Source organism: Balaenoptera acutorostrata, chromosome 5 (assembly GCF_949987535.1).
Source record: "Balaenoptera acutorostrata chromosome 5, mBalAcu1.1, whole genome shotgun sequence".
Classification (NCBI taxonomy): Eukaryota; Metazoa; Chordata; class Mammalia; order Artiodactyla; family Balaenopteridae; genus Balaenoptera; species Balaenoptera acutorostrata.
Window position 1 is genome coordinate 14,918,357 of NC_080068.1, and position 27,798 is coordinate 14,946,154.

Here is a 27,798-nt window from a genome sequence, read left to right on the forward strand (position 1 = left end):
CTTTTCTCCCCCCCCCCCCGCTTTTTTCCTTTTTTTGATAAGCAGAATATGGCAGAAGTGAAAGTCTTGATGGAGCTGGGGAGGGGAGTGTGCAGGTTATGAGGCACGCTGGTGTAGCTTCTTATCTGATGAGAGTGGTGCTGTGAAGAATAACGAAGTTTGGAGGCAGCAGGCATCACCTAGAGTTTGGTCTGGGGCCTTCGCATTATCCAGTTGGCGATGGCAGGAATGCTTTGGACTTTCTTACGTAATGTCACCAGCCTGGGATGGTTGTCCAACAAATCAGGTTTAAAGACCAAAAGTGTGGTACTGCAAATTTCCCAGTAGAAATCTGCCCAAGTTACCTAGTTTAAAGGAAACAAATTTTCATTAGGACATAAAAGGCCTAACTTCTTAATCTAAAAATAGTTTCTTTTTAATTCAAAATAATGTGTTATTACAAAAGCAGAATGCGTGTATTATAGAAAATTATAGATAACACCATACTCCCAACACACAGAGGTTACTCACGTTAACACCTCTGTATATGGTATTTTTTTATGCATGTGTGTGTATTTTTACTAAAATGAGACCTTACAGTACATGCTCTTTTGTAACTTGATTCAATTTCCATCTCCCTGTGACAGTACATTTTCATCTTATTTAACACACCATCAGTACTTTTCCATCTGTTCCAAAAATGTCCTTTATAGGACAAAGCAGGATCCATTCCAGGACCATGCATTTCACCTGCTTATGTCCTTTAACTCTCAATTCAGAACAGTACCCTTTTTTTTCCCATGTCACTGAATTATTGAAGATTCCACGCTAGTCCTGCAGAATGTCCTGTCTTCAGGATTTTTATGATTATTTCATCGGTTCCTTTATATGGCAGAGTAAAAAGGAAGAGAGTGCAAGTTATCTTTAGAGAGTTCATAGTTTGAAGTTACATATTTTTGGCTAGCATACATTATACTGAATCACATCAGAAGATATATGTCTGACCATTAGTGTAACCCTAAGATTGGCCACAGGACAGTATCAGGATGATGGCAGTGTAGTCCTACTCTTGTATACCTGTTTTTTTAAATTTGTACACTTGTTTGTTCTTTTATGACTAGATACTAATCTGGATGACATTACTTTGCCTCCCTATAAATATCAGTCAAAGAATGAAGTTTAAATATGGATTATTCTTAGTTTTCCTTTTGTTTGGAATTTAATAATGCTGATTTCTAGTGTTTTATGAACTTGCTTACTAAACACCTGTCAACTAGGAGAGTCTACTGGTTAGAGGATTCAGAGTTCAGTCAACAAATATTTATGGAGGACCTACTATGTGCCCTGTACAGGTCTAGGTGCTGGGATTGACTAGAGAGCAAGATGTGATGCAAACCCCTTCTCTGGTGCAGCTTTTACTTCAGAAGCAGGAAGACAAATGTCAAGTGTGGTACAAGGGATCGGCCAAGATGGTGGAGTAGAAAGGCCCTGAACTCACCTCCTCTTACAAGCACACCAAAGTCACAAGTATCTGCACAACAACCATCGATGAAGTGGACCAGAATCTACCAGAAAAGATCTTCTACAGCTAAAGACATAAAGAAGGAACCACATGAGACGGGTAGGTGGAGCTGACTCACAATATAATCCAGTCCCTTACCCCCAGGTGGGCAATCCACAAACGAGAATAATTATAATGCAGAGGTTCTCCCGTAGGAGTGAGAGTTCTAAGCCCCATGTCAGGCCCCCCCAGCCCAGGGGTCCTGCACCAGGAAGACAAACCCCCAGAGCATTTGGCTTTGAAGACCAGAAGGACTTAATTTTGGGAGTTCCAAAGAACTAGGGGAAATAGAAACTTCACACTTAAAGGGTGCACATAAAATCTCACACCAGGACCCAGGGCAAACGCAGCAATTTAGTAGGGGCCTGGCCTACCTGCTGGTCTTGGAGAGTCTTCCGGAGAGTCAATGAGGCAGCTGCAGCTCAAACTAGAGACATAGAAACTGGCAGCAGCCATATTAGGCAGCTTTCTACCATGTGGGCACCATTGTAGGATCCTCCCTCCAGCTCATGAGTGCCAAGACCTGGCCCCACCCAACAGCCTGTAGGCAACAGTGCTGGGGAACCTCAGACCAAAAACTAACTAGGGGGGGACACAGCCCCACCCATCAGCAGACAGGCTACCTAAAGACTTCCTGAACCTAGGGTCACTCTAGACATGCCTCTAGACCTGGCCCTTCCCACTAGAGGGCCAAGACCCAGCTCCACCCACCAATAGGCAGGTGCTGGCCTTGCCCTCAGGAAGCCTGCATTAGCCTCTAGACCAAACTCATCCAACCAGGGGGCAGACACCAGATGCAAGAAAACCACAATTCCACAGCTTGTGGACCCAGCCTGCCCACAGCAGGCCAGACCCTGCCCTGGGAGCAGCTGGGCCCTGGCTCTGCCCACTAGCAGGCCAACACAAGCTGTGGGACACCCCAGACCCCATACCCAACTGTGTCAAGAACTGCCTCCCCTCCCCCCACAGCAATCTGACACCAGCTCTAGGATCCCTGGGCTCTGCAGCAAGATTCCCACATTCCAGGACCAGTTGTGACTGCCAATAGTCCAGCACTAACCCCAGGACCTAGCTTCACCCACCAGTGGACAGGAACAGCCGTGGAGTCTTCTGGATCCTGGCTTCATCCACCAGTGAGCCAGCACTAGCCCCAGGACCCCCTGGGGTTCTGAAATCAGCCCTCTTGTGACCAGGCCCCACTAACCAGCAGCCAGCAGCCTCCATACAAGGCAGGGCCTGGCAACCAATAAGACTAGGGACAAACCAAGCCTACCAGACATATGACCCACATAGTCAGCCTGCCGACCACAACAGAAAGACCCTCACAGCCCTCCTGGGGAAACCCTAGAGCATATAGCTTGGGTGACAAAAGTGGAGTGCCCTCCTGGGACGCATAGGACGTCTCCTACAGAAGGCCACTTCTCCAAGATTGGGAAATGTAACTAACCTACCAGATACATAAAAATACAAATAGCAACTTAGACAAAATAAGGCAGCAGAGGAACATGCTTCAGACAAAGGAACAAGATAAAACCCCAGAAGAACTAAATGAATGGAGATAAGCAATCTACCCAAGAAAGAGTTCAGAGTAATGATCATAAAGATGATTAATGAACTCAGAAGGAGAATGGATGCACAGAGGAGTTAGAAGTTTTTAACAGAGTTTGAAAATATAAAGAACAACCAAATAGATGAAGAATACAATAACTAAAATGAATACACTAGAAGGAATAAACAGTAGACTAAATGATACAGAGGAATGGATCAATGAGGTGGAAGACTGATTAGTGGAAATCACTGATACTGAATAGAAAAAAGAATGAAGAAAAATGAGGACAGTTTAAGAGACCTCTGGGAAAACATCAAGTATACTAATATTCACATTATAGGGGTCCCAGAAGGAGAAGAGAGAGAAAAGGGGGCTGAGAACATATTTGAAAACATAATAGCTGAAAAATTCCCTAATCTGGGAAAGGAAACAGTTACCAAGTCCAGAAAGCACAGAGAGTACCATACAGGATGTGTGTTCCCAAAGAGGAACACACGAAGAGATGTTGTATTTAAAATTACAAAAAGTAAGGATAAAATATTAAAAGCAGCAAAGAGAAAGTGAAAAATAGCATACAAGGAAACGCCCATAAGGCTGTCAGATGATTTTTCAGCAGAAACTCTGCAGGCCAGAAGGGAGGGGCACATTATATATAAATCCCCTATATATATATAGTGATAAAAGGGGAAAACCTATAACCAAGAATATTCTACCCAGCAAGCTCTCATTCAGATTTGATGGAGAGATCAAAAGCTTTACAGACAAGCAAAAGCTAAAAGAGTTCAGCCCCATCAAACGAGCTTTACAACAAATGTTAGTAAATTCTCTAGGCAAAAAAGATAAGGACACAACTAGAAACAATAAAATTACAAAATGAAAAAGCTCACTGGTTCAAACATACAGTAAATGTAGGAAATCATCCACACACAAAGCTAGTAGGAATGTTAAAAGCCAAAAGTAGTGGGGACTTCCCCGGCGGTCCAGTGGTTAAGATTTAAAATCATCTATATCCACAATAAGCAGTTGAGGGATACACAAAACAACTAGATGCAAAATATGATATCAAAAACAGTAATCATGAGGGAAGGAGAGTACAAATGCAGGGTTGTTAAAATGCATTTGAAATTAAGAGATCACAACTTAAAACAATCATAAATATATAGAGAGAGAGAGACTGCTATATAAAAACCTCATGGTAATCACAAACCAAAAATCTATAATAGAAAAAAAAAGGATTCCAAACATAACACTAAAGATGGTAATCAAATCACAAGAGAAAAGAAAAAGAAAGGGGGAAAAAAGACCTACCAGAACAATTGACAAAATGGCAATAGGAACATACATATCAATAATTACCTTAAATGTAAATAGACTAAATGCTCCAACCAAAAGATATAGAGTTGCTTAATGGATCCAAAAACAAGACATATATATGCTGCCTACAAGAGACTCACTTCAGATCTTAAGACACACAGACTGAAAGTGAGGGGATGGAAAAATATTCCATGCAAATGGAAATCAAAAGAAATCCAGAGTAGCAATAGTTAATCAGACTTTAAAATAAAGACTGTCACAAGAGACAAAGAAGGACACTACATAGTGATCAAGGGATCAATCCAATAAGAAGATATAACAATTGTAACTATATATGCACCATGCTCCCAACATAGGAGCACCTAAATACATAAAGCAAATATTAACAGACATAAAAGGAGAAATTGATGTTTATAGAGCATTCCATCCAAAAGCAGCAGAATACACATTTTTTCCAAGTGCACATGAAACATTCTCCAGGATAGAACACATGCTAGACCACAAAACTAGCCTTGGTAAATTTAAGAAAATTGAAATCATATCAAGCATCTTTCTGACCACAATGCTATGAGGCTAGAAATCAACTAGAAGAAAAAAACTGCAAAAAAAACACAAACATGTGGAGGCTAAACAGTATGCTACTAAACAACTAATGGATCACTGAGGAAATCAGAAAATACCTAGAGATATACGAAAACAGAAACACGACAATCCAAAACCTATGGGATGCAGAAAAAGCAGTTCTAAGAGAGACAATTATAGTGATACAAGCTTACCTCAGAAAACAAGAAAAATCTCAAACAACCTAACTTTGAACCTAAAAGAGCTAGAGAAAAGAACAAACAAAACCCAAAGTTAGTAGAAGGAAAAAATCATAAAGATCAGAGCAGAAATAAATGAAATAGAGACCAAAAAAATAGAAAAGATCAATGAAACTAAAAGCTGGTTCTTTGAAAAGATAAAACTGATAAAACTTTAGGCAGATTCATCAACAAAAAAAGGAAGAGGGCCCAAATCAATAAAATCAGAAATGAAAAAGAAGTTACAGCCAATATCACAGATATACAAAGGATCATAAGAGACTACTACAAACAACTATATGCAAATAAAATGGACAACCTAAAAGAAATGGACAAATTCTTACAAAGGTACAATCTCCCAAGACTAAACCAGGAAGAAGTAGAAAATATGAACAGACCAATTACCAGTACTGATATACGATATTTGTTTTTCTCTTTCTGACTTACTTCACTCTGTATGACAGATTAACACATATATGTGGAATCTAGAAAAATGGTATAGATGACCTTAATTGCCAAGCAGAAATAGAGACACAGACATAAAGAACAAATCTATGGATACCAAGGGGGAAAGGAGTGGGGTGGGAGGAATTGGGAGATTAAGATTGACACATATACACTACTGATACTATGTATAAAATAGACTACTGATGGGAACATAATGTATAGCACAGGGAGCTCTACTTAACGCACTGAAGTGTCCTAAATGGAGGGGATATATGTATATGTATGGCTGATTCATTTTGCTGTGCAGTAGAAGCTAACACAACATTGTAAAGCAACTATACTCCAATAAAAATTAATTTAAAATTTTACCAGTACTGAAACTGAATCAGTAATTTTAAAACTCCTAAGAAACAAAAGTCCAGGACCAGACGGCTTCACAGATGAATTCTACCAAAAATTTAGAGATGAGTTAACATCTATCCTTCTCAAACTATTCCAAAAATTTGTTGAGGAAGGAACACTTCTGAACTCATTCTATGATGCCACCATCGCCCTGATACCAAAACCAGACAAATATACTATAAAAAGAGAAAATTACAGGCTAATATCACTGATGAACATAGATGCAAAAATCCTCAACAAAATACTAGCAAAATACCAGGGATGCAAGGATTTTTCAGTATCCACAAATCAATCAGTGTGATACACCACATTAACAAATTGAAGAATAAAAACCATATAATCATTTCAATAGATGTAGAAAAAGTTTTTGACAAAACTCGACATCAATTTATGATAAAAACTCTCCGGAAAGTGGGCATAGAGGGAACCTACCTCAACATAATAAAGGCCACATATGACAAACCCACAGCTAACATCATACTCAATGGGGAAAACCTGAAAGCATTTCTTCTAAGATCAGGAACAAGACAAGGATGCCCACTTGCCATTTTTATTCAACATAGTTTTGGAAGTCCTAGTCACAGCAATGAGATAAGCAAAAGAAATTAAAAGGAATCCAAATTGGAAAGGAAGAAGTAAAGCTGTCACTGTTTGCAGATGACATGACACTATACATAGAAATTCCTAAAGTCTCCACCAGAACACTACTAAAGCTCATCAATAAATTTGGTAAAGTTGCAGGATACAAAATTATTATACAGAAATCTGTTGCATTTCTATACACTAACAATGAGTTATCAGAAAGAGAAATTAGGGAAACAATCCCCTTTACCATCACATCAAAAAGAATAAAATACCTAGGAATAAACATACCTAAGGAGGTAAAAGACCTGTACTTGGAAAACTGTAAGACACTGATGAAAGAAATTGAAGATGACAAAAACAGATGGAAAAATATACTATATTCTTGGATGGAAGAATTAATATTGTTACAGTGACCATATTACCCAAGGCAATCTACAGATTCAATAAAACCTCTATCAAAATACCAAGGCATTTTTCACAGAATTAGAACAAATAATTTAAAAATTTGTATGGAAACACAAAAGACCCTGAATAGCTTAAACTATCTTGAGAAAGAAGAACAGAGCTGGAGGAATCACACTCCCTGGCTTTAGACTATAGTGCAAAGCTGCAGTAATCAAAACAGTATGGTACTGGCACAAAAACAGGCACATTGATCAATGGAACAGAATAGAGATCCCATAAATAAACCCACGTACTTATGGCCAATTAATCTATAACAAAGGAGGCAAGAATATACAATAGAGAAAAGACAGTCACTTCAATAAGTGGGTCTGGGAAAACTGGACAGCTACATGTAAAAGAATGAAATTAAAATATTCTCTAATACCATGTACAAAAATAAACTCAAAATATATTAAACACATAAATGTGAGACCAGAAACCATAAGACTCCTAGAGGAAAACATAGGCAGAATAATACATTTTGACATAAATTTTAGCAATATCTTTTGGATCTGTCTCCTAAAGCAGAGGAAATAAAAGTAAAATTAAAATATGGGACCTAATTAAATGTAAATGCTTTTGCACAGCAAAGGAAACCACTGACAAAATGAAAAGAACCTACTGAATGGGAGAAAATATTTGCAAATGACATGACTGATAAGGGGTTAATATCCAATGTATATAAACAGTTCATACAATTTAATATCAAAAAGACAAACAATTAAAAAATGGGCAGAAGAACTGAATAGACATTTTTTACAAAGAGGAAATGCAGATGGCCAACAGGCACATGAAAACATGCCCAACATTGCTAAGTATCAGGGAAATGCAAATCAAAACCACAATGAGATATCACCTCACACCTGTCAAAATGGCTATCATCAAAAAGAACACAAATAACAAATGTTGGCGAGGATGTGCAGAAAAAGAAAAAGGGAACCCTCCTACACTGTTGGTGGGAATGTAAATCGGAGCAGCCACTGTGGAAAACAGTAGGGAGGTTTGTCAAAAAACTAAAAAGAGCACTACCATATGATCCAGCAATTCCACTCCTGCGTACATACCTGGAAAAGATGAAAGCTCTCATTTGAAAAGATACATTCACCCCAATGTTCAAACCAGTATTATTTGCAATTGCCAAGATAAGGAAGCAAACTAAGCAACCTATCCATCAACAGATGAATGGATAAAGAAGATGTGGTATATATATAAATGGAGTACTACTTGGCCATAAAAAGAATGAAATTTTGCCGTTTGCAACAACATGGATGGAATTGGAGGATACTATGCTAAGTGAAATAAGTTCGACTGAGAAAGACAAATACTGTATGATATCACTTATATGCAGAATCTAAAAAATACCACAGACTAGTGAATATAACAAAAAAGAAGCAGACTCACAGATATAGAGAACAAACTAGTGGTTATCCGTGGGAAGAGGGAAGGGGGGAGGGGCAATATAGGAGTAGGTGATTAAGAGATACAAACTATTATGTATAAAATAAGCTATAATATATTGTACACCATGGGGAATATAACAAATAAAATAACTATAAATGGAGTATAATCTTTAAAATTTTGAATCACTATATTGTACACCAGTGACTTATACAATATTGTACATCAATTATACTTCAATCAAAAAAAGAAACGTAAAGTGATAAAGGTGCTATAGACAAAGTAGAGTGATGAGAGGGATTCTCAAGTGGTCAGGAAGAGAAGTCCTTTAAGAGGTGACATTTAAGCTAAGGCTTGAATGATGACAAAAAGATCCAGACATGCAGTGATTTGGGGATTAAACATTTCAGGCAGGAGGAGGAGCAAGTGTAAAGGCTCTTAGGCGGGAGTATGACTCGTGTCTGAGGAAAAAACAAAACACCAGAGTGTTTAGAATACTTTGAGGAAGGGAGAGAGCACTAAGAGATGGGGTTAGGTTACAAAGGAATTTTCATAAAAAGCAGAAGGAAAAAAATATTTTACATTCTTAGAAATTGTTCAATCAATAAGGGCAGAGAAAGGAACATAAAAGATACGGCAAGTTTGCTTCTCTGTCTCCACAGGACTCAGCAGACAGTGATTAAAATAAGTCACAAGAGCATGGCAAAAAGCAGTATCTTGTCTCCTAGAATGGAGTCTCCTTGAAGGCAGGCACCCCAACTTACCACAGCTTCTAAATCAGATTTAGATTTGATTTTTCTCTTGGCAAGACTACTTCATAGGTGGCAGTGCACTCCTCTGTCAGTAGGCCTATAATATCTGGTTCTCTCCTTTTTTGTGATATTAACAATTGTTGATAGTCAATGCTTAGATCCATTGATTCATCATGGGTTGGAAAATGGTGATGATTTATTTTAATCTCTCCTTGTTTATTTGTTTATTTATTTATCTATTTATTTATTGGCTGCGCTGGGTCTCCATGAGGCGCTTGGGCTTTCTCCAGTTGCGGCGAGCGGGGGCTACTCTAGGTTGCGGTGCGCAGGGTTCTCATAGGGGTGGCTTCTCTTGTTCCGGACATGGGATCTAGGCACACAGGCTTTAGTAGTTGCAGCACGTGGGCTCAGTAGTTGCGGCGCACAGGCTCCAGTAGTTGTGGCGCACTGCCTGGGCTTAGTTGCTCCACGGCATGTGGGATTTTCCCAGACCAGGGATCGGACCCGTGTCCCCTGCATTGGCAGGCAGATTCTTAACCACTGGACCACCAGGGAAGTCCTCTTTCCTTACTTATTAACTAGAATACCTTTATGTAGACAGACTTTGTCCATCAATTTTTTTATCTTGAGGTATAATTGGCATAGGAATGGCACGATAAATGCTCTATTCAATCCCCCCAACTTTTTTGTTTTTAACAGTTTTCAGAATACAGACAGTCTCTGGCTTATGATGGTTCAACTTACAATTTTTTGACTTTACCATGGTGCAAAAGTGACACATGTTCAGCAGAAACCGCACTTTGAATCTTGAAGTTTGATCTTTTCTCAGGCTAGTGATATGCTGTATGGTACTCTCTCATGTTGCTGGGCAACGGCAGTGAACCACATAATCAGGAGGGTAAACAACTGATACACTTAAAATCATTCTGTACCCATACAACCATTCTGTCTTTTACTTTCACTACAATATTCAATAAATTACGTGAGATATTCAACACTTTATTATAAAGGCTTTGTGATAGATGATTTTGCCCAACTGTTGGCTAATGTAAGTGTTCTGAGCAAATTTAAGGTGGGCTAGGCTAAGCTATGGTGTTCAGTAGGTTAGGTGTATTTTTTGACTTATGATATTTTCAATTTACGATGGATTTATTGGGACATAATCCCTTCATAAGTCAAGGAAAATTTGTAATAATTTGGCTCCATAACATCTTCTAAAAGTCACCAATGAAGCTTTGGTTTTGAGGGGTGTGTGTGTATGTATGTGTGTGTGTGTGTGTGTGTGTGTGTGTGTGTGTATTTGGTGATGGTGGTTCTCATAAACTCATGGATTCATTCATTTTGATTTGTTTCAATCCATTGCAGTTAATATTCTTATTGTGGCTTGAATTTTCTCAACTTTGGCCAGTGAGAGCCTCTACAAGTTGACTGCTAAGTCCTTCTGACACAACTCTGGTGTTTTGGGGGGGTTTTTGTCTGATAATTTATTTGGTTCTATTATGTCAAAGTATTCCCAGCTCATGTTTTACGTTTCCTGTCCCAAACTGAGAATGAGCTATTTCTCCAAGAAGTTCTGGTTACTTTTAGTATTTAGAGACCAGAATCTGGGTCCAAGGGGTGGCCAGAACAACTAGATTGGTTATTTTTTCGAGAAAAAGAGACACAAAATGCTTGTTTTCTTTACCTTAAGAAAAAGTACATCGTGAACTGAAACTGGTGTACAATATTATTTTTTTGTCCCGAGAAAATATCTATAATGAGATGTATAGTCAAATCACTGTGTTTTTAAAAATGACGATGTTTCTTAAGATAGTGTTTCACTAATAGAGTCCACAGGTAACTTCACATACCCTATGCACCAATGTGACACAAGTTCATTTGTTTCACTTTGCTTTAGTCTGTCAGTGATAGCTTTTTAAAACGTTTTTGTTGTTTTTATATAATTATATAAAATATTTTAGTTCATGTTTCCAAAGTTAACTCCACCAAAAAAGTTTTATTCAAAGAAGTTTAGCTTTTGTCCCTGCTCTCTAACCTACTCCCTCCCTATGAGTAACCCTTTTTTCAATACATTTTTATAAAGTTTTTGGTTTATCCATATATGTATATGCTTGTATTTTTTTAAGATGTAAAACATACTCACAGAGTTACCAATAAACCATTCATTTTCCCCTAAGTATGTGTCCAAATCTTGCAGAAGATGAGACGCATCACATGTAAGTAGCTCCGTGAACATCTGATCCTACGAGAGGGAGAAAAAGATTCCTTTAAGCATAATAAGAAGAAAAACAAATGAGTTGAAGAGGAAGCAGATTTTTCCATCTTCTTTCTCCCACATGAGTTCAAAAAGGAAGTAGTTACGTGTTATTGGTGGTTGTTGCTTGTTTGTTTTTTAAAATGTATGGCATGGAGATTCAGTTCTGATTTTCTATAGATCTTATTCTTCCCTTTATTACTCATGGATTAAAAAATAAATATTATTGTCATCAGTTCTTATTGTTTCTTTGTATATAATGACTAAATATTTCATCAATAAAATCTTTTCATGGTTTTTTATCTTAATTTTTGTTAAGGAAAATTATTCCATTATGTTTTTACATTTCTAAAATTCCCTCCCTTTTTTAGGCTCACTCCCTTTAAAGTGAAATAATTTAACTAAAGGTAAAGAAATTAATTTATTTTGTAAATAAAATTTATTCTGTAAGACTATTATTAATAAAATATTAATAAAATATTATTTTGTAAGATTCCTCCAGTTTAGCAGTCTTTCATCTCACTGTTACACTTAACGGAAGTAATCCATAATGAATAGTAACGTTCTTGGGCAGATTTCCTCTGTTTGGCTTGACATTGTACCTTAGAGTGAGATTTCTCTGCCTTGACTATCATCTGTAAAATCAATCCAAGGTTCCCCATTTTGATATAATATGTAAGATATTATTACAAACCAAATAATATCCTTGGGAAAAAATAACAGATATATCCATTTAAAAACATTATCTTTGTGTTTTTACTTGAATCTTTGAAGACCAAATAATTTATTCATGGTCTCTTTCTTGGTAAGAGGTATTTATTTGTGTATATATGAAAATCAGGCTGGTTTGTATTGTGGATATGAAATGTAAGCCAAACTCAAAATATTATAAAATATACATATATCATTAATATTCATAAATGAATGAATATTATAAAATCTATAATAAAATCCAGCCTCTATTAAGGTAAGTCAAATAGTGGATAACTCCCTCACCAATTTACTGATTTACTTCCTGTTACTATTATGACTTAGCTGGGTAATATAGATTTTTATAACATAATGCCTTATATTTGTAGGGCACAGTTTGCAAAAGCATCATTACAGATTTACATAGGTTTGCCACATTTCAGGAACTGAAGGTTGGGAAGTTTGTCATTATTTTGACTTCATATGCTTTCCACGGTTCTATACCACCTTTGTACCTAAGGTTCTCTCTCTATGGTTAATATATTCATAGTTCTAAATAAAATAGTGTGAATCCTTCAGCCCCTTCCACAGAATTTGTGAGCTAAGAGGCAATGGGTCCAGAAACACGTGACATTTCCCATAGCTTAGCTTAGATCAGCATCAGTTGGGGAGGTAATAGCCAGCTTGGCTGTCCTAGAATAGCTAGAAACAGGAGGGAGTTAAATGGAACAGGATATAGATGCTGTACAGCTTTCCAAAAACTCCTGTGCATTCACCTGGGTAATTCTGCCACTTTTTCTACTGTGCATTTTCTCAGCGTAAGGTACACCAATGCTTTCTTTGTATATGCAGTGCCAGATAAAAATCTTATCTCTGCGCTCTTGAGTTCTTTAGCCCAGGTTCTCTTTATGTGTTTGGTGAGACTCATATCAGTCTAATGAAATGTAAATTGCTAAACAGCATAACCATTAGTATTTAAGAGTCATTTTAAAGAATACTCACCAAAATAACCTAAAGAAGATAAAATTTTCTTATATATCCTTTTTAAAATGTGTTTTCTGATAAACCCTATATAGCCATTCCTACACTTTGTGGACTCAGAAATTTCCTTCTACCTCCTCCAGAGAGTTATAAGGAAGGAGATTTTTGCACACTGAAAAGTCATTGCTATTGTATTCTATCAAATGACATTTAGAGGATTTAGGGAGGTTTGCATATTTCTCCAAAGCACCATTTTAAAATCCACACTGCCCAAATCGTTTAGGATTGGAAATGGGCCACTGATGTTCCTTCAATCCTGCTGACCCATCACCCTCCCACCCCCAACCCCCTGCCCTGTTCTTCAGGTGAGGAAACTGAAACAGACACATTGAATAACCACAGAAACACTAGTGATAAATTCAAGGATTATCAGTGTGGCCAATGCTCAGAGACATATTTTGCCTTTAAATTAAATTTAAATTAATTTTTTAAAAATTTTAAATTGGAAATGGAATTTTTAGCACTGAAACATTTATAATTATGTGTACTCGATAGATTTTTAAAGAACATATAAGAAGAGGACTATTTTCACTGTTCATCCATCTTTACTGTATCAATATTCTGCTTTTGAAAATTTTATCTGACCACAAGGTGGCAGCAATGCAACCCACTACGGAGAGACTAAGTAATGAGATGCAAAAAGAACTGTGTATTTTTCATTGTATTCTGGCCAGGTCCTGCTTATTAATCAGATAGTCTAGCTATTCACAATTATTTCTGCAACATGTTGTCCCTTCATATGATTTATTCATGAACTTGGATTATGTCCTGTGAATTTGTTTTTCTGAGATAGGTAGCATGTAAGAGCATTGTTATTCTAATACAAAGGTAGAGTTCCCCTTATCATAAATGTTCAAAGAACATTTTCCTTTGGGAGAAAAGGAGAACGGAAAAATAGAGAAGTAGAGAGGGCAAGCCCACATGGAACAAAAACCTTTAGATACTTTTTTCTAAATTGAGGATTATGCATCTACTTGTCTCTGCATTTATAAGGATATGTGAAATATAGATGTCATGTCTGACAAATAAAAGGAAAAACAATGAGCACTGAATTATATAAAAACACTATAATAACTAATATTTAGTGAACACTTTCCACCTAGCCATAGGTACTTATGCTACCATTTAATCCTCCCAACATACTTTGAAGCAGATTCTATGATATCCCTACTTTACAGACACAGAATGTGAAAATTTGATAGGGAGTTAAGTGACAACTGGTAAGAAGAGAATTAGGATTCAAGCCTGGCAGTCTGACTCCAGAGCCCAAATGTATTTCTATCCTCAAAGATGAGTTTTTATTTAAGACTTTGTTCTGGTTAGTCAGGTATGTGTATATATACGTATGTGTGTGTGTCTCCCCACACACCTTACATTTATGTCAAGGAATCAGTAAACGTGAATACTTTTATGTTCCAAATATCTCTATTTAAATCAGAGGGTCCTAATGAAACAAACAGTATTTAGAATAAATATGCTTGGGGCTTCCCTGGTGGCACAATGGTTGAGAATCTGCCTGCCAATGCAGGGGACACGGGTTCGAGCCCTGGTCTGGGAGGATCCCGCATGCCGCGGAGCAACTGGGCCCGTGAGCCACAACTACTGAGCCTGCGCGTCTGGAGCCTGTGCTCCGCAACAAGAGAGGCCGCGACAGTGAGAGGCCCGCGCACCACGATGAAGAGTGGCCCCCGCTTGCCGCAACTAAAGCCCTCGCACAGAAACGAAGACCCAACACAGCCATAAATAAAAATTAATTAATTAATTAATTAAAAAAAGAATAATGTTAGCTGGGTTTGTCATATATGGCCTATATTATATTAAAAAAAAAAGAATAAATATGCTTAAGTAAGTTGATAAGACTGCCATTTGTTCTGTGCTGTAGCTTTTGGATACAGGCCTTAAGCCGTAACATGTACATAAATACTCCTGCACAGCTGTTTTGAATGGCTGCTACCACTGTGGCATTACATCCAGTGGTAAAGAACATGGAGTCTGAGCCAGAGTGTCTGGGATTTGCATTCCTTGCGTACCACTTACCAGCTAAGTAACCTTAGGTAAGTTATTTACACTACATGAACCTCAATTTCTTCATCTGGAAAATGAGGATAACAACAGTTTCCAAAATTTTAAGTGAAGAATTCTCGAGGATAAGAGATATGAATACTGGAGATGTGCCCCAAGTAGACAAGGGAGTAAATAAAAACAGAGGATGTCATCCAGGAAACAGGACTCCAGCTCAAGAGAAAGACGTTCCTGGGACGGCAGTGAAGGAAAGTCCAATGATGACAGCTGTGCAAAAACCTAGACAGCTCTACAAAGGAGAATGGAAATCTCTGGCTCGATAGCTCCAAGAAAATAATGGAAACAGTAGATTATCTGATATCATTGACTTTGTGGAAAATTGCATTGGCAGGCCATTGGATAGTGTGGGAAGGTTCAGCAATAAAAGTAAAAAGGAATTAAGCAAATGAAAAAAAGACAATTACTAATTTGAGGAGGAAAGTGAGAAAGGAAATACAATCAAAGTATACCAGAATGCACAGTTTTGTACAATATCTGCATAGGCATACTAATGTAATGACTGAATATAGATTTCACCACAAAATTTTAATATTATATTAGGAGTTTGGGGGAAGGGAAGCAGAGAGAATGACTATGTAAGAGATAAATTCTCATTACTATAATAAGTCTATCAAAACTATCTAAAATTTGTGAATCAAAGAAAGCCATATTTACATATCCTATAAAAAATGTGGAGATGTATAAATCCTAAAGAAAGAGCTAAAAGTGTTAAAATGAGGGTTGCATCTGAGGAAGGGTTAATGTGAAGAGGTAAGGCTGGGAATCACTGTAGTACTTTGTTTTAAACTTTTTAATATAATTTGATATTTTAAAACTAGATGTATGTCTTACTTTGATAAAAAGGAACTTTTAAAAGCACCTAACAATGTTTGGCAAGTGGATATGATTAATAGCAGTAACAGCAAACTGATCACATTACTTTTATATCTTGTTTTTTCTCTGCCCAAGGAAAACGAGACATGAAATCATCCAATGTGTCCACGACTGCATCAACTTGACATTGTTGCAATTCTGTTTTTCCAGCCAAATCTATGGAATAGAGACAGGCCATTTTATGCCCAAGAATATGCTCAATTTATTTTACTATAGTAAAACTTTTTAAAAAATAGGCAATATATTAATATGGTTCAAAAATTCAAAACAATATAAAACAGTATCCAGTGAAGACTAACTTCCACCTCTGACCCATTCACTTCATTTTGCTTCCTTACCTACCTACCATATTGGTAACCATTTTCATTCATTTATTTTGTATTCTTCCATTGTTTCTTAATGAAAATAAGAATAGGTATCCCACTCAAAACGCACCTCCCCCATATATCCTAGAGATCTTTTCTTACAAGTCCCTTAAAGGCATCCTTGCTCTTTTTTCAGGTACATGGGATTCCTTTAAGTGGAAGTGCCACAATTTATTTAACTAGCCTCAACTGATTAGGTTTGTTTCCAGTCTTTTGCTAGTGCAAGTGATACTACAATAAATAACCTGTACATACATTATCATTTATCTTGTAGAAAGAATTACTGTTACATGTGCAGATAATTTTTTGTCAGCAGCATTTGTTTGCTTCCTGGGAATTATAAGTTTAAAATAATAGAAATGTTGTGTTTTTTCTTTACTGCCATTCGCTGACCATCATTTTGCTAAGGAATCATTCTAAAATGATTCGGTGTAGAAGCATTCTAAAATAGGTTGCATTTCAGCAAAGGAAACCATCAACAAAATGAAAATGCAATCTACTGAATGGGAGAAAATATTTGCAAATGATATGACTGATAAGGGATTAATATCCAACATATATAAACAGCTCATACAACTCAACATCAAAAAGACAAATAATCTAACTAAAAACTGGGTTGAAGAACTGAATAGACATTTTTCCAAAGAGGACATGCAGATGGCCAACAGGCACATGAAAAGATGCTCAACATCACTAAGCATCAGGGAAATGCAAATCAAAACCACAATGAGATATCACCTCACACCTGTCAAAATGGCTATCATCACAAAGAACACAAATAACAAATGTTGGTGAGGATGTGGAGAAAAAGAAAAAGGGAACCCTCCTACACTGTTGGTGGGAATGTAAATCGGAGCAGCCACTGTGGAAAACAGTAGGGAAGTTTGTCAAAAAACTAAAAATAGAACTACCATATGACCCAGCAATTCCACTCCTGGGCATACATATGGAAAAGACAAAAGCTCTAATTCAAAAAGATACATGCACCCCAATGTTCATACCAGCATTATTTGCAATTGCCAAGATAAGGAGGCAACCTAAGTGTCTATCAACAGATGAATGGATAAAGAAGATGTGGTATATATAAACACAATGGAATATTACTCAGCAATAAAAAAGAATGAATGAATATTTGCCATTTGCAGACACATGGATGGACTTAGAGGGTATTATGCTAAGTGAAATAAGTCAGACAGGGAAAGACAAATACTGTATGATATCACTTATATGTGGAATCTAAAAAGTACAATAAACTAGTGAATATAACAAAAAAGAAGCAGACTCACAGATATAGAGAACAAACTAGTGGTTACCAGTGGGGGGCGGAGGGGAGAGGCAATATAGGAGTAGGGGATTAAGAGGTACAAACTATTATGTATAACATAAGCTACAAGGATATATTGCACAACACAGGGAATATAGCCAATATTTTATTATAACTGTGAATGGAGTATAACTTTAAAAATTGTGAATCACTATATTGTACACCTATAACTTGTAACTTCAATAAAAAATAAAAATATAAAATAGGTTGCTTTTGTACAAATGTATAAATTTACTAAAAATCAAGGAACTGTATATACTGACAATGGGTGAACTGTATGTAAATCACACCTCAATAAAGCTGTTAAAAGTGAAAGAAAATGCCTTAGTAATTAGCGTTCTTCTGTAAACTATCTATATTTTCACGTGTGTGATGTTCAAAGGCTGATTCTTCTTTCTGACCTTGAGAAATCCCTCCGAATTGTATCATAAGTTCTCTTCGCTCATTTTCATCCCTACTTTGACTTCCACACTTAAGGCTTCAGCTGTCAATTTTATACAGATGACTCATTCAACATGTTTAGTCCTAAATTCCAGAACCATATTCTCCACTTCCTTTTGGATAGTTCTCTGTGTATCCTTTTGGGTCGGCCCCAACTGGGGCTACAGAAGCGAACAAAGGAGATCAATTCCTTGCCTGCATGGCCCTTATGGCTAACTGGGAAAGACAGACAACAGAAAGGATATTGCAAGCCAAGGAAATTTTTCTTTTAAGAAGAGGAGGAGGAAGAGGAGAAGGAGAAGGAGCTATGGGAATAAGGAAATATGTCCAAGTTGTCGTCTGCCTGGCCCTTACTCTCTTGCTCAAATAGACTGCCCTCCACATGCCAGTATCTGTCTTCTAACCCTAGGATGATTCTATCTTCACAAACTTTCTCATATTTCCCAAATAGGCACCCCTGCAGTCATGCCAAACAAATACAAAGTATGGCCAGAATAATCTTCCTAAGCTCATAGCCATGGTTATGTTGCTTTTCCAGATAAAAATTTACAGTTGAAGTCAAAGACAAACACTGTTTGATCTCACTCATATTGGAATCTTTAAAAATTACTCCTAATAACTAACTCATAGATACAGAGAACAGATGGTTACCAGAGGCAGGAGCAGGGGTAGGGGCAGTAAAATGGGTGAAAGTGGTCAAAAGATACAAACTTCCAGTTATAAGATAAATACGTCCTGGAGATGTAATGTACAGCATGGTGAGTATAGCTAAGAATACCATATATTTGAAAGCGGCTAAGAGAGTAGTTCTTAAAAGTTCTCATCACAAGGAAAAAAATCTGTAACTATGTGAGGTGAAGAATGTTGACTAGATTTACTGTGTGATCATTTAGCAATATATACATGTACTGCATCATTATGTCATACACCTGAACCTAATGTAATGTTATAGGTCAATTAGATCTCAATTTGAAAACAACTCTACAGTTGTTTAAGGGATGACGTTAATACTCTGGCTCTTTCTTACCAGATTCCAATTTGTTTTTCCATCCCTTTCTCTTTCTACTTCCGTTCCACCCAGCAAATTTTGAAGTTCTTTTCTTTTTCTCCTGCCATTTTTTCTCTGTCTGGAATGTTCTAGTCCAGAGATTCTCTAAGTGAGTTCCATGGACCAGCTGCATAAGGCATCATCTGGGAAGTTGGTAAGAATGCAAATTTCCCACCCTCGGCCTATTGAATCACAGTCTCTGGAGTCAAGCCTGAACAATCTGTTTCAATGAGCCTCCAAGTGATCCTGATGCACGTAAAATTTGAGAAACACTGCTCAAGTCCAAATCTGTCTCTTGAAATTCTAGGTATCTTTTCAGGCTCAACTTAAATGTCATTTTCACTTCAAAGTCAAATTTCCATAGTCAGAAGTCATCTCCATCTCTAATATTTATCTATTTATCTATCTATTTATTTATTTATTTATTCATTTATTTGGCTCTGCTGGGTCTTAGTTGCGGCACGCAGGATATTTTTAGTTGCAGCATGTGAGATCTTTTTTTTTTTTTTAGTTGCTGCATGTGAATTCTTAGTTGTGGCATGCGGGATCTAGTTCCCTGACCAGGGATTGAATCCAGTCCCCCTGTATTGGGAGTGCAGAGGCTTAGCCACTGGACCACAAAGGAAGTCCCGCCATCTCTTTTAAACTTCCAAAAAATTTTGTTGGCTGAAACGTGTTAGTGTAACACAAATTTTTGTATTTTTAACATACATACATTACTTTGGTCCAAAAATGAAGGTCTAGTAATTATGGCCCATTTTATTGGTAAGCTAACAATGTCTCTACAGCTTGGATCATAGTGGTTTTGGGGGTAGCAAAGAGGGTGTCAGTGTCAGGAGTGGGGCATGGTGATTCTGCAGATTATTTACAAAGAAAGGGGCTTTAAAAGAAGCCAAATGTAGCCTTTCCCTCAAAAAGAGTGTTATGGGAGTGTGAGGGGACAGAGAAGACAGCAGAGCATAAGATGGGGAAGGGCACCAGGCAAAGATGAGAACTAAGTTTCCTTTATTTCTCCTCATCTTATCATGTTAGCGCATGTGCTAAATAAACAATCCAGTAGCCAACTACCCACTCAGGATGCCTCAGATGGCACTTTATGGAGGCAAAGAAGACTTCCCTTCTATTTTTTTTAGCATGATTAGGATGAAAGACATTGGGTACATGATTTTAATAGTATGAGTCATTTCAGCCTCCCTATGCCACACGTATTTCCCATTAATTAATCTTCTCTGATAACTTATGATATGCATGCTAGCGGAAGTTTGGGTTCAGACACATCTGTCTAATTTTTCAGCTAAATTCCAATAAGGGATTGAGGACAAGGAAGTGTGGGGCAGGAGAGACTGCAGGCAGTATAAAATTAATTGTCTAGGGGACTCAGGGAAAATTAAACTGGTAGAGATGGTATATTTATACTTCTCTGGCATTTAATCCCATTCTCCTTTGCACTATATTTTAATCCCATTCAGTAATAAAGTTACTTAATGAATATTGAATATCTGCCATGTGGTTATTTTTCAGTTATCAAAAACTGTACACACAGTAAATATACTACCTGTGTTTTTGGTCAGATATCTTGCTATTGCTAGGCTCTGGTGAAGGTTCAATCCATCGACTTCCAAAATGGGAATTTTGCCAAATGGAAGAGCTTAAAACAAAATGAGCAAAGAATTAACTTCCAGAACAAAATCAAGTTATAATACTTCCATTTTACTGATAATTGTGGAACTAAAACATGATAGTAACGTTACAGAATTCTTGAATATTTATTCTAGAAGGGACATTAGGCATCCTCTAGTGGAATCTTTACATTTTACAAGTTTTAAAAAAGAGAGTTGTTAGAAAAAGAAACAGACTCACAGATATAGAGAACAAATGAGTGGCTAAAAGTGGAGAGAGGGAAGAGGGGAGGGGCAAGATAGGGGTGGGGGAGTAAGAGGTACAAACTATTAGGTATAAAATAAGCTACAAGGATATACTGTACAACATGGGGAATACAGCCAATATTTTATAATAACTACGAATGGAGTATAACCTTTAAAAATTGTGAATCACTATATTGTACATCTGCAACTTATATAATATTGAACAGTGACTATACTTCAATTTTTTTAGAAAAGGGGAAAAGAAGAGTTGTTAGAAGAGCTGCTATAGGGTTAGTGACAGAACTGGGTCTAAAACCCAGGTTTACAGTGATACTATCGATATGTATTATATATTATCTCACATACTTACTATATAATTTTTTTAAAAAACTTTTAAAGCCTTATTAAATTTTCAGTCCTCAGAGATTACATAAATTATTCTTTAAAACCATAGTCTGAGGAATATGAAGAGTTTGATATTGAGTTATGGTAAGGAACTTAGCCAAATTCTTATTGACCATTTGAAGTATATAGTAAGCAACAAGCATATTTGTACAAATATAGGACAGACTCATAGCAGGTGTATTAATATTTATCTGTAAATCCTACTTTGTTTTCTTATCTAAACCTATTATATTTTTGTCGGAGAATAATTTATTATTCTTCATTATAGAAAAATTCTAAGTTGAAGATAAATAAAAATAATTCTACCACACAGTGATAAACATTTTAATATTTTAATTGCTTTCCCATATATATCAAAACAAAATCATAATGTATATATGTCTGTAAACCACTTTTTTAATTTGATAATACCTTTTAAAATCTTTCTAAATCAATAATACATCATTTTTTTAAAGCATACATTTTGCCATATGAATTAATCACAATTTTCCCAACCAGTGCCTTAGGTTGGGACATATAATTATTTTGGAAAGAGGGAAAAGAATAAAGTGCCACTCATAATCCCATGACTGTAACACAACTACTAGAATCAACCTTCAAGTGTCTTTCGTATGCACTGAATAAGTACAAGACGAACTACAGTTCACATCAGGAATAAAAACATCTTTGAACACTTAGCTAATAAGTGTGCCAAGTACTATTCCAGGTGTCTGAGATACTGCAGTGAGCAAAACAAAGTCCCAAATAAAACTGATACAAATTGTGATGCCTTATTTGAAGCAAAGTATGTAATCAAGAGGGAATTAACATGCCTAACATTTTGAGGGGTGCTTCCTTTTGTGCTAGGCATTGTACTAAATATTTAATGTGCCCGTTCAGTCTTCTGGTACTTATAACAACCCTATGAAGTAGGTATTAACTACCATCTCATTTTATAAATGAGGAAATGAGATGAAGAGAGGTTATAGAAATAGTCCAGATCACACACCTGGTAGAGGTGAGAGCCAAGTGAGAGGTGAAATCCAGTTGGAACTCTTGCTCAGCTGTTTTCTAGTTCTAAGAGCCATGTTTTTGAAAGATATTAAAAATCAGAGCAAGCCCAGAGGATAGTATCCAAGTTAGAGAGGGTCTGAAAATCACATTATATGAGGATTGGCTGAAGAACTTCTACCACTCTTCACTGAAGAAGACAGAACAAACGAAGTGGAATATAAAAACCATCTCCAATATGGCATAGCTATCAAATGGGAAAAAAATCTTACTTATTCGGACTATCTCTAAAATGCAGAATGAGGACCAAGAATAAATTTTTAAAGGGCATATTTTAATTAATTAATTAATTAATTTTTTGATAGGGGGCTGCGTTGGGTCTTCGTTGCTGCACGCGGGCTTTTCCCCGGTTGAGGCGAACTGGGGCTACTCTTCGTTGCGGTGCGCGGGCTTCTCATTGCAGTGGCTTCTCTTTTGCAGAGCACAGACTCCGTAGTTGTGGGTCGTGGGGCTCTAGAGCGCAGGCTCAGTAGTTGTGGCGCACGTGTTTAGTTGCTTCGCGGCATGTGGGATCTTGCCGGATCAGGGCTCGAACCCATGTCCCCTGCGTTGGCGAGCGGATTCTAAACCACTGCGCCACCAGGGAAGTCCTAAAGGGCATATTTTAACTCAAGATGAAGAATAATTCTGTTACCTTTGGAGCTATTTACAATGGAATGTGTTTTCTTATGTGGTGGTAAGCTTTCAGCTACTGGAAGCATTTGAGCCAAGCTTGGAATAATTGCCAACAATTGGAATGTGGGCTGCATCTAACAAGAAGAAATTTAAGAAGACAAATGCTAAGTCCTTTATTTGGTTCCAGAAAAAAAGAATTTCATGGTGTTGGAGTTGTAACTTAACAGGAGCACCTGTCAAAAAGCTTTAAGAGATTTAGTTGTGCTGAATGCAAGGCCTCAGTATGATATGGCTGCCAACATAGCTACTGTGATCTTGGTAAAACGTCTTAGAAAAATGTCTACACTTGTGCCAGGAGTGATGGTCCCATTCTGCTCTGTGCTGTTCTTAAGCTTGCAGGCACAGGCACTACGTGTAAAATAGCAGACAGAGTCTAACAGAAGCTTGTTCTACTTGGGTGGTGTGCAAACCCAAACCAGGGGAAATAAATGGAACACTCCAGGAAGAGAAGAGAGTTGTCCTTTGAACCTAGATGTGATTGCAGATCTCAGACAGTCCATAGGAAACAGTACCTAAATCAAGAAGTAGAGTCAGGGGTGGGAAGGGTGGACTGAATTTCACAATGATGATAGGAGAAACAATCAAAGAAGCTCCAAAAGTTGATATCTAAATAGAGATACAGGTAATGAGTTACCTAGGGACTCGATTCTGAATTCAGCCAAAGACCTTCTTTATCTTCAGAGCATTTTCATTAAACTGACTATATACAGCAATGGCTTTTTCTCTATGATGTCTTAAAGATACTAAATGTCTTCTAATAATTGGATGTGAGAGAAAAAATAATTTGTTCTCCATGGATTAAAATGGTATGTCCAAGACCAATGTATGAAAGCCACATGGAGATAATTTCAATTTTGTATAAAGAAGATTCTTTTAAGTTTTCCTCCCCCTTTCTTTCTGTTCTCCCTTCCCAGAATTTCATGGAGATGTTGGACCTCCTAAACTGGTTCATTCTCAATTTTCCTTATCTTTATTCTCTTATTTTTCATTTTTTTCCTATTGTGCTTTTTGGGGGATTTACATAGTTTTCATCATTTTATTGATTTCTTTGTATCAGACATTAATTTCCAAGAACTTTTTGTCTCCGTACATTCCTTTTAGATTGTATAGAATATCTTCTCTTTTCTCTGAGGATTTTATATTTTTGAAGTTGTTTTCTTGCTATACCATCTTGACATCTCCAGATGTGTTTGGTTTTAGGTCTCTTTTATATTAGAGACTTTTCTCAAATATGGGTTAACTTTTGAATTGTCATTACTATTTAAAAGGGCAAAGAAGTAAAAGCTAACTGGAATCTCAGTGTGCGTAGGAGGGGCTTGCCCACAGATTGGGCTAGGCAAATTCATTGAGGGATCCCCATCTGTTCAGTATCTGTTAGACATTTTTCTTAGACTGGTCAGCTTCCCCAGAGAGAATTCCTCCCATTTCCTGTGTGAGGGATATTAGCCTGGTTGCCATTGATTGTAGAGCAGGGGAAAGGGCTGTTGGTACCACCATCTAGTTTCTAGACTTCCACTGAATGCCATGTTTACTATAGCATTGTGTCCGAGACATGCCTGGTGTCCTAGAATCCTCTGGTCCATCCTCTTGAAAGTAATCTCCATGCTTCTTCCAGGGAGAGAGAGGGAACTTGTGGTCATACTGCTTCTTCATATTCTTCCAGGCAACCCTGTATCAGCTCAGCTCTTGAAGTTATCTTTTGCAACCAATTCCTGACCCTTTGGAGGATCTCTGGAGTGATTTGGCTGGGCTTTTTCTCCTCCAGGCTTATATTTGAGCATCACTGGCCTTAATGGTAAGTCACCTTACCATTCTTTGACCGGCTTTCTAGCTTTCAGAATTTTGTGCTATCATATTCAAGGTTGATTTCCTTGTCCTTGGGGGGGTGGTGACTTTTGTTTAAGTACGTTAATGTTATTAAAGGAGAGATTAAACACATGTGTACAGTCTACCAGGTTTGACCAGGAAGAAAATTTTAATAGAAATATCCAATGATATTCTAGATTATAGCAGAGGGGATGGTCATAGCGAGTTTCAAACACCAGAGAGCATCCCTAAATTGGACAGGAGATGATACCAGATACAATTTGTAATAGAAACTGCTTTTCAATACCTATTCTTTGCTTTTTTTTCCTCAAAGTAATAAAACCCTGGATTTTTAGCTGGGCAAATGGTTGTCCACAATAAAGTCAATGTTTCCCAGCTTCTTTCGCAACAATGAATGACCACATGACTAATTTCTTGCCAAACAGATATAACTGATGTGATGTGTGCAACTTTCTGGTCAGGCTGTTAAAAGGAAGAGGTGTGTTCTCTTCCCTCTTCTGCACTTTCTGTGAGTTGGAATATGGAAGGAGGGTGAACTATTCACACTGTGTCAATAAGAACCCACTACGGGTGCAGATGAACAGAAATGTTCATGAGCCTCATCGTTGACAACTTCATGGGGCAGAACTGCTATACTAACTTGGGCTTTTATGCAAAAGAAATAAATTTTTATCCTCTTTAAGCCATTTTTGTGTTGGGTGTATGTTAAAGCATTTTATACTGTAGCTTAACCATCACTAACTTTAAGATCCCTTTCAATTCTAAGAATATGTGAAAACATTAAGAAAATGCAGTAATTCCATTTTTAATAACATAATGAAAAGTTAAGGTAGAATAGGGTATAAAGAATACAAAGAACTTATATCTAAAAACGAAAAGGCAGAATTTGTTATATGTAATACCTCTACAACTTGCTATTCATCTTGACTTATTTAATGGATAAATTTAATATTCACCTATTTTATGTCCACAGAAGCTCATGTACAAATTCTGATATCAGAAGAAATGCTTGGATCTTAAAGGTAAAGTTTCAGAAGAACAGGAAATAAGATATTCCATCCCATCGGAGAAGAGTTCTCTGATAAGAAAAAGAGTAATTACAGGGGCAATGACTTCAGAGAAACTCATGCTTCCAACAGTCAAGCGGCAATATTTATTGTGAATACGTCAATTATCATGGTATTATTTTTGTTGGCATTATCTAGTGCAAATAACTTGGGCTATAGTATTAGATGGACCTGTGTTTGAAAATCAGCTGTACCTTGCTAGGGCTGTGAACCTGGAAAAAATACCTAAACTCTGTGTGCTTCAGTTAATCCAACTATAAAATAGAAACAATAATACATCCCGTGTTGACGTGCTAGAGAAATTAAATGAAATAGGGTCTGCAGACTAGCCAGTTCTGATAGCCTACAAATGCTAAATAGTTGTTTTCTTCAGCTTCATCTTTATCTGAAATTTTAATAATCTAGCATAAAAATAAAAATTTTAGACACTTAATATTTAGTTAGTATTTCCAGGGAACATGGCAAGCATCTAGAGGATGACTTACAACTTAACTGAAAACCACACACTTTTGTTTGTTTAATAATATTTCTAATTCTTCGTCACTGTCCTGAGTGCTAAGTAGCATGTTTTCATTGTGTTACCTGCCCAGTTTGTAAATTTGCTCTTTCCTCTGATCAGACAGACCCCAGTTTTGTTCACGTATCCACCCCTCTCTCATATGGTCACAAAGCCTCATGAAAACTGCTTCCATCCCCTACTTCAGAGGTGGATTAGATGATTCTAAGGTTCCTCCCACTCCCTTTGCCAATGATTGGTTCAGAAATGGACACGTGACCCAATCTGAGCCAGTGAAACACGAGAGGTTTGCTGAGGTCACCTGGGAAGTTTTTCCTCGTTCTTCTGGGAACACTTAAGGAAGCAGTGCTTTCTCCTCTAGCCTCTCAAAATTGCTTCTCAACGCTGCGAGGCTGGAATTGCAGCAAACATATTGCTACCAGCTTCATGATTTAGCCAACACACTGAGGAGGAAAAATGGATAAAGCCATCTTTTGAAACCTGGCCTACTTCTGGAGTTTCAGTTATGTGGTACAGTTCATTTCCTTGTTATTTAAGCCATTTGAGTTTTGTTTTCTGTTACAGCAGCTTATCTGATCTATCATCCAAATATTATTGATATCTGAGCAAGCCCAGTCTATTCCAATGATCAGAAGTTTGACTTCAGTATTTCCTCCATTTCAGCTCTTCTGAGAAAGCTTCATGTTGTGTTATTTTTATATGCTCCCTCTGTCAGGTTTGTGTTTTCACCTCAATAGGAAATTTTCTGGGTCACATAGCATTTATTTAACTTGCCTGAACTGCTGCTTCTCAGTGTAAAGCTACATGAGATTTAAAAACCTTTCTATTTTCCTTTCCCTGAGGAAAGACAAAAGGTTCTGGAAACATTTTCTCTACATACATTTCCATGAACTACATTTGTGCTACTTACTTGACTTGATTTCAGGCCAATCAGATTGTTCTATTCTGTGGTCTTCATACTTTATGTCCAAATATGCAAATATGTAACGAATAATTTCTGCTCTCCCCCTCATATTAAAATAAGTGAGTTTGTAGTTTGGCAT

At 37.1% G+C, this 27,798-nt stretch overlaps 1 protein-coding gene across 1 annotated transcript; it reads right to left on the bottom strand.

Moving 5' to 3' along the window:
• Nucleotides 1–179: 179 nt before the first annotated feature.
• Nucleotides 180–27,798, bottom strand: HPGDS (hematopoietic prostaglandin D synthase). The gene is made up of 5 exons (XM_007184086.2): nucleotides 27,666–27,798; nucleotides 20,905–20,997; nucleotides 16,218–16,327; nucleotides 11,375–11,473; nucleotides 180–344 (listed from the first exon to the last, which is right to left on the bottom strand). Exons 1-5 carry the CDS (start codon nucleotides 27,796–27,798, stop codon nucleotides 180–182), a joined length of 600 nt encoding a protein of 199 aa, XP_007184148.2.